The sequence below is a fragment of the Drosophila miranda genome (genome assembly GCF_003369915.1).
Source record: "Drosophila miranda strain MSH22 chromosome Y unlocalized genomic scaffold, D.miranda_PacBio2.1 Contig_Y6_pilon, whole genome shotgun sequence".
Classification (NCBI taxonomy): domain Eukaryota; kingdom Metazoa; phylum Arthropoda; class Insecta; order Diptera; family Drosophilidae; genus Drosophila; species Drosophila miranda.
Genome location: NW_022881651.1, coordinates 534,715 through 542,836, shown reverse-complemented (window position 1 = coordinate 542,836; position 8,122 = coordinate 534,715). Strand labels below are relative to the sequence as shown.

The following is an 8,122-nucleotide window of genomic DNA, read 5'->3' as shown; positions in this document are numbered from 1 at the left end:
CTCGTCGCCCCGGGCATTGGCCATGCGCCATAGCAACTGGCTTGAACTTGCTGTTCCACAATCGGTGGCGCTTCGAGCCGACGGTTTCGTTGAAGCCCACGGTCTTCTCGACCAGCCAGAACACCGCGCAGCACAGCAGTTGCAGCACCAGCAGCACGACCTTGACCACAGCGGTCTCCAAGACGAGGTGGTACAAGGCCACCATGCGCTGACGGTGCTCCGGCTGCATTGTACAGAGCACGACTGCGCCGAGGGACTCCAGCGGGGAGACCCTGGGGAAGGGCCGTCGGAGAGCTCCTCCCACTCCGAGTCCGACTCAGTGCGCTCTATCGAGCTGAACTCGCTCTGGCTCTGACAGGTCTGGCTCTGACAGGAGCATCTGCTTGGCTTTACATCTTCCTTAAGCTGCTGTTTTGTGTCACAGCCAACCTGTCATTTGTACATTGAATTGCTGATCGAGAGGTCTCTTTGGAGTCCTCTGTTTCCAGTGTAAAAATTTACATAAAATCACAGGAAGCACTTAGGATTAATAGGGGGCACTTATCCCCCTCTACTCCCTCTCCCCCTTTTGGTGGTGTCATGGGTTAAGCATTTGCTGTGTTAGGCATTCAATTTGTGGCTTGATTTCTTACCTTTTATGATGCGCTATACGGCTGTAATCCATGTAGGACATGCACTTTGTTTATCCATTCAAAGGCGCTAAAGAGGATAGTCCTGTAATCCAAAAGGGCATCCAGTATATCCAGAGCGAAGGTTAATCCATTCGATGGAGCGCTCAGGCAGACCAGCCAGGCGGTTGACCAGAAGCTTAACGAGGCTTAAAATTTCCAAGAGGCCGCCAGCCGGCAAGTGTCATTGCAGTCCCTCCAGTCGACTCCACTCCAGTCCAGTTTTTTCCCAAACTGTGCGACGTGAATAGCTTTGATGATTTCTTGGCCCAAAGGCGCCCACACAATATAAATACTCCTCCCTTTTTTGTCAATAAGTTTATTTTCAGTCGTTACATTTACGAATAACAGGCGAGTTTTTCTACTCAAATCAAATATTAAAATTAAAAAACGAAACAGTTATTGGTTGTTGTCCTTCAGCTTCTCTGGATCAGTCTACTCAAGCCAAATCAAAAATTAAAATTAAAAAACGAAACAGTTATTGGTTGATGTCCTTCAGCTTCTCTGCATCCGTCTTGGCGGCCGACAAGCGGCACCCAATTTTTTTATAGTCATCGCTGCACATGACTATCGCCCTCAAATACTCGGCCGGCACCCCAGTTTCCTCTGATAGTCTTAACATGGTCACTTTTTATACCCGATACTCAAAATGAGTATTGGGGTATATTAGATTTGTGGTAAAAGTGGATGTGTGTAACGTCCAGAAGGAATCGTTTCCGACCCCATAAAGTATATATATTCTTGATCAGCATCAATAGCCGAGTCGATTGAGCCCTGTCTGTCTGTCCGTCTGTCCGTCCGTCCGTCCGTCCGTCCCCTTCAGCGCCTAGTGCTCAAAGACTATAAGAGCTAGAGCAACGATGTTTTGGATCCAGACATTTGTGATATGTCACTAATACAAAAATATTTCAAAACTTTGCCCCGCCCACTTCCGCCCCCACAAAGAACGAAAATCTGTGGCATCCACATTTTTAAAGATACGATAAAACCAAAAATGCAGAATCGTAGAGGATGACCATATGTTTTAAAGTGTAAAATCTCAACCAGATCGTATAATTATTATAGCCAGAATCAAGAAAACAATTTCATTCTTTCTCGCTCTGTCTCTCTCTAACACACAGGTTTCATGGTCGGTTTTGTCAATTGCAAAATATGAGTTCAAGGATCTCAGAACCTATAAGAGCCAGAGCAACCAAATTTGGTATCCACACTCCTGTGATATCTGACCTTGACCGTTTCGTGTCCAAATTTCGCCACACCACCTTCCGCCCCCGCAAAGGACGAAAATCTGGGGCATCCACAAATCTCAGAGATTATTAAGGCTAGAGTAACCAAATTTGATATCAGCACTTCTGTTAGATCTCACTATAAAACGTTTATCTTAGAATTTCGCCCTACCCCCTTCCGCCCCCACAAAGAACGAAAATCTGTTGCATCCACAATATTGCACATTCGAGGAAACTAAAAACGCAGAATCATAGATAATGACTATATCTATCAGATTGCTGAATCTGGATCAGATCGGATCATTTTTGTAGCCAAAAGCAAGAAATCAATTTGCAGTGGCCACGCAGCGCCCGACGTCACGCTCAGACTGATTTTCTGTCTCTCTCGCACGCACTCTTTGTCGTGTGGTTCAATATTAGCGGCGTCTGCCGCAGGAGAGCCATACTGACTTAGTATCGGGTATAACTGTAGAGTTGCGGTGTACGCAGCAACTCACAACGTTCCCCCTCGTTTTTCCTTAAAAGCGGCAGCAATTTTTTGCATTGTCTTCGAATTCCTTGAAACCATACCTCTTATTGCTGTGTAATGTTGTTTCATTACGTGGTTTCGCAAGGTGCTCAACCTTCCAATCATTTTGCCGCATAGTTTGCACTTGCAGCCATGCACGGGGGCGAAGCCTTTGGGGAAATCGGTGTTTCCAAATTGTCCTTTCCACTTTCAGTACTAAGAATGTCTTCAGTAAACATGTCTGGAGAATTAAGAAGTTATTATATGTATTTTTTTTAAATTTTACTTATTTACTTACTTAAGTCCGGATCCTCCCGAACCTCCTGCTCCTGCTTCTCCTCCACGTGGTGCACTGGCTCAGACGAATCATATATTTCATCAGAAATAGTACACTCCATATCATTGACTGTATAATCAGAAATATTGTGAATATTGTCAGAAATGTTGTCAATATTCTCCTCAATATCGTGATTTGTGGCCGACTCCTCCGTATGACCGTGCATATTGTTGTCAATATCCTTAATATCCTGAGTTGTGGCCGACTCCTCCGTATCACCTGCATATTGTCAATATCCTCAATATCGTGAGTTGTGGCCGACTCCTCCGTATGACCGTTCATATTGTTGTCAATATCCTCAATATCTCAATATCCTGAGATATCATCAGAACAGAAATATTCTGCACCGGAGTAACAGGCTCAGCATACTTCGCGTGCGTCGTCCCCGCTGAATGGAATACATTATTAGAAGAATATAATATAAATGTAACTAATTTACTTACCCTTACGTTGATGGTCCAGAAAAAAAAAGTACAAATTAATCACTCCTGCTGCACTTATGTTGCAAACTTGGGCTCCACCGAACGACAACGTCATGTTGGCAATTTCCTGTGCTTTCGGGCTTTGCACTTTCCGGCCTTGCAGATGGTCCCAGTATATCCCGCATAATACATTAACAAGGGCACTGTTTTTTTGGATATCTTGTATGTTGATTATCTCTTTTTTTTTTTAATATTTAATATTTAATATAGTTAAATATCCGCAACTCGAAATTTAGTTTTTTAAAAAAGATTTTATTTTTAGTACTTAATTTCTTTATGTCACAAGATTGGTTGAATTCCCCGACTTAACTTTACGTCTGCTTGTCTCAAACTGATCTCTCTGCTGCTGGCTAGTTTCCATGAGCCCTCCTCTTGGAACTCCCGACTCTGGCTTCGGGCGTTGCTTTCCTCGGCTGCATCTTCGTGTCGGTGGCGTACGTGCCTGGATCGATATTTGGGGATGCGTCGGCTTTGATGAAAGGCATCCACTGCTGGCGCTCGGTGTTGCATTACATGACGGAGCTAGGAATGTGATACTCCTTGGTCTTATGTCTAGCTTTGATTGGTCCTCATGAGTGGCGTGATTCTAAAGAATCGATTTCTCGAGAGTGGCGTGATTCTAATGTTTATGAAACAATGTGGTCCATTGTTTATATTATGGGGGGCCCTAGCTTGGAGTATGGGAAGAAACAGTTATTGATTCTTGAGTGGGGTCCTGTTACTTGTGTGGATGGGGTGGATGAATTGTACATAAACATAATGTGTATGGGATGTGTGGAATTATGGATATGTCACTCCCCCAACGTTTGTTATTAGCCTGTCCCTAGGCGATTACCCTCGGGTATAGTGACGGGGTGTCAAGTGCGGTGGCTGAGGTTGGTTCCTCTTCTGCTTCTATTATAGGGTTAATACATTTAACCGTGACTCTTTTAGAAATTTTCTTAAATTTAACAGCTACATAACTAATATAATTATGACAAATGAAATTAGTAGACTTATTTGTAATAGGTTACTATATTTGGTGTATTGCATAATTATTTCATTAGTTTGGACATTCGACAGTGGTTTTAAATTTAGTTATGTTGTTGTTGATATAAACATTCTGGGCAAAATCTAACATTGTTTTTGATATTGTAAATTCATTTAATTGGATTGAACAGTTGTAGCTTTTTATAATGGTATTTCCTTCCGCTATGATTTCTTGGTTTACACAATTCTGGTTTAGCGTTGTTTTTGGAAGATTCCATGTGATTAGTATATTGGGTTCAATAAAGTATATTTGAAAGTTTTGAAAAGTTTTGGAGTATTCACATTTAGTGGGAATTTGCATTAAAATTCCTTTTATACAATTGTCATTGGTTTTCAATCTAGTTTCTTTAACAAATACTTCTTCATTTTTTATGTAGTACTTGTCGTATGTCATATCTGTTAACATGTTATTTAATTCGTCTGGATACGGAACGATTTTATAGATTGGTACTTTTGTAATGTCTTTGGGAATGTTGGAAATTATTAGAATTTCGTTGGTATCGGATTTTAGCCATGTGGAGGTTTTTATATTTAGTATTTTCTCAGAATTTATTTGTTCCAGGTAGTCTTGTTTTAATAATTTTGGATTAAATATCCCGAGCCTAGTTAATTGCATACCTAGTTCTATATCTTCGATATATTCTGTGAAATGTTGTAGATTGAATATCAAAATTTCTATTTGTTGATTCCTGTCTTTTTCTTCATTTAGTTTGCTTATAACGTTTATTCCGCTATTAACTGCATCTATTACCAAATTTAGTTCATTCATTTGAATGCTATGGCTGGCTAAATTTTCTATTTTTTGTTCCAAATCGACTTTATCTTCCTGATCTAGTGTTCCAAAGAGATATTTGTAGGCTGTTCCTACTATATTGATTAGGCCTCTTTTATTTCTTTTGTTTATTTTTAGCCCGTTCATTTCTCTTTGCAATTTGTCTACTAGATATTTTATTTGGATTATGTCCTGGAATTTAGTGGCTTGCATTAATAAATTTTGGTATAGTTCTTCGGTTTTAGTTAAATTAACAGTTAGATAATGGTATTCGTAATTGATAGGTATGTTAATCGATCCAGTTTTGAATATCATATATCCGTTTTGGGATTTTATAGGATTTATTTCTATGTTTTGGCCCTGTGCCATTACGATGGTAATTATGAGGAAGATGAGGATTTTAATTGTGTTGAAGTTCGCCGATTCCATTAACTTCCTCGGTTTCTCTGGAATTATTATATTTGCTTCTATTAGATTTCTTCTTTTTCTTGAATTTTGATTTATAATGAGTTATTTTCCTACCCCTATTCTTTTCTTCATAATGTTTTTCGTCTACCTGTCTAATTTCGCCCGTCCTTTTGAAAGGATTTGTTACCTTAGACTTAACTAGAGGTGATAGTTTATAGCGGGTATCTACTTCATACTCTATGCGGTTTTTATTTAATTGAGTGATTTTATTCACTTTATTTAGTTGGGTGTCATAATCAGGTGAGCCTGCATAAATGAATATATCAGCTGGTGTCCTATTTGTGGTATTATGTTTGGTTTTATGATTATAAGTATAAAGAATTAATTCAAACTTCGCGAATCTATCTTCTGGGTTATCCTCGCTAGATATTATTCTTAATTTTTTTATTACTGTTTTATGAAATCTTTCTACGTCAGATATTCCATTTTTGCTGGAAGTGATCTCTATTTTGACGTTTTCCGCATTCAGCCATGCTTGCAATGCTGTGCACATAAAAGCTGAATCTTTATCGGCTTTGATTTCAATTGGTTTGCCCATCTCGTTAAAAACTTTCATGATGGCTCTTTTTGCTTCTAACCAGTCACGACTTTTTACTTCTACAAGAGTGGCAAACTTCGAGTATACGTCAATACATGATAGGAACTGTTGGTTACCAACCATATAGAAATCTATGACGTATTTCTCTCTGATGTTCAGTATTTCCGGTGTAGTTTCGAATGCCAACTTCGTATTTCTATGCTCTGTTTTGGCAATATTACAAGTAGGACATTCGTTTATGATGTTTTGGATTAGTTTTTGATAATCCGGGTAATAGTATTTTCCCCTAAACCAATTGACGGTTTTCTCTATCCCTGGATGGAGTAAGCCTTTATGATTTTTTAATATGGTTTCTTTAAATTCAGCGTAATTCTGAATATCTAGGAGTTTCGTGCTTGATTTAATAGCTTTGGTTATATTGTTAGAATTAATGATTTCTAAATAGGCTTTTTGGAATGGAGGAAAATCTATTTCGTTATGGAAATATAATGCGCTCTTTTTGGTGCATAGATATTCCTTTATTATATCCTTCGCTAAGGTGTTAGTCATTTCCTTATACGTGATCTTGATGATTAGCTTGTGAAAATAACGAATTGTTTCTACCTTATCTTCATTGGCTTTTATTAGCTCAATTTGCCGATTGTAATAGTTAATTGGTCTTTCCGTGATATCAATGTGATTTAGATTGTCTTCCTGTGCGCTATGTACAGTTGCACCAACGCTATTGGAAGCTTCTCCAAGGAGATTTTCATTAATCTTTACCCTTGATAAGGCATCAGCTACATGATTTTCTTTGCCTGGTAGATATTTCATTTTAAAATCAAACTCATTCAGTTTTATTTTCCACCTTTGTAATTTCATATTTGGCTCCTTGAGGCTGTTCAACCAAATCAAGGGTTTATGATCGCTTTGTATCTCGAATGTTCTACCGAACAGGTATGAACGGAAATACTTGGTTGCCCATACGATCGCTAATAATTCCTTTTCGATGGCTGAATAGTTTATTTCATGTTCATTTAGGGTTCTGCTAGCGTAGCAGATCGGTTTGTGTTCTTGTGACAAAACCGCTCCCAATGCTATGTTACTAGCGTCGGTTGTTACCGTGAACATTTTGTCAAAGTCTGGGAACGCAAGGATAGGGTCTGAGGTGATGAGTACTTTTAGTCTCTCAAATGCATCGACGTACTTTTCATCCTTGGGGTCTATGACAGCTCCTTTCTTTAGTTTGAGTGTCATGGGTTTTGCTATGTTTGCAAAATTAGGAATGAATTTCCAGTAGAACCCGCACAGACCTAAGAATGACTTTATTTGTTTAGTCGTTTCTGGTATTGGAAATTTGACAATGGCAGAGATTTTGCCTGGATTTGGTACTATTCCTTCAGTAGTGACTACATGACCTAGGAATTCAGTTTCCTTTTTCATGAATTCACATTTATCCATTTGTAGCTTTAAGTTGGCGTCTCTCAACTTTCCAAATACTCTCCTTAGTGACAACAAGTGTTCTTCCAATGAAGTGGAAAATATAATGATGTCATCTAAGTATACAAAGCAATCTTTGAAGATTAACTCTTCTAGCAGATTGTTCATACATCTTTGGAAGGTAGCTGGGGCAGTGGGCATACGAGTGAACTCGTAATGTCCATGCTTAGTGGAGAACGCAGTTTTGGGGATTGAGCTAGGTTCCATGGGTATTTGATGGAAACCTTTTGCTAAATCTATTGTCGTAAAATACTGACATTTACCTAGTTTGTCTAGGATTTCATCCATTCGTGGAGTTGGGAATTTGTCCTTAACTGTTATTTCATTTAGACTTCTATAGTCTACTACCATTCGATATTTTTGCTTTCCTGAAGCATCTATCTTCTTCGGAATCATAGATATGGGCGAGCAGTAAGGAGAATTCGACTTTCGAATTATTCCCTGCCTGATCATATTTTTGATTTGCTGGTTTACCTCCTGATCATGTATCTGGGCATATTTGTATGGTCGTCTGTAGACCGGGTCTTCATGTTGAGTTTTGATCTCGTGCTTGATTGTACTTGTGAAAGTCAAATTGTCACCTTCTCTGTACTGCACATCCTTAAACTCATATAA

General features: G+C 39.1%; 1 protein-coding gene across 1 annotated transcript in view; it reads right to left on the bottom strand.

The window, feature by feature from the left end:
• Window positions 1-418: 418 nt before the first annotated feature.
• Window positions 419-8,122, bottom strand: part of LOC117195131 — a 50,280-nt gene continuing 42,576 nt past the window's right edge. The window contains exon 3 of the mRNA XM_033399783.1: window positions 419-478. Within this exon, the coding sequence (XP_033255674.1) occupies window positions 419-478 (60 nt within the window). The remainder of the gene's footprint in view (window positions 479-8,122) is intronic.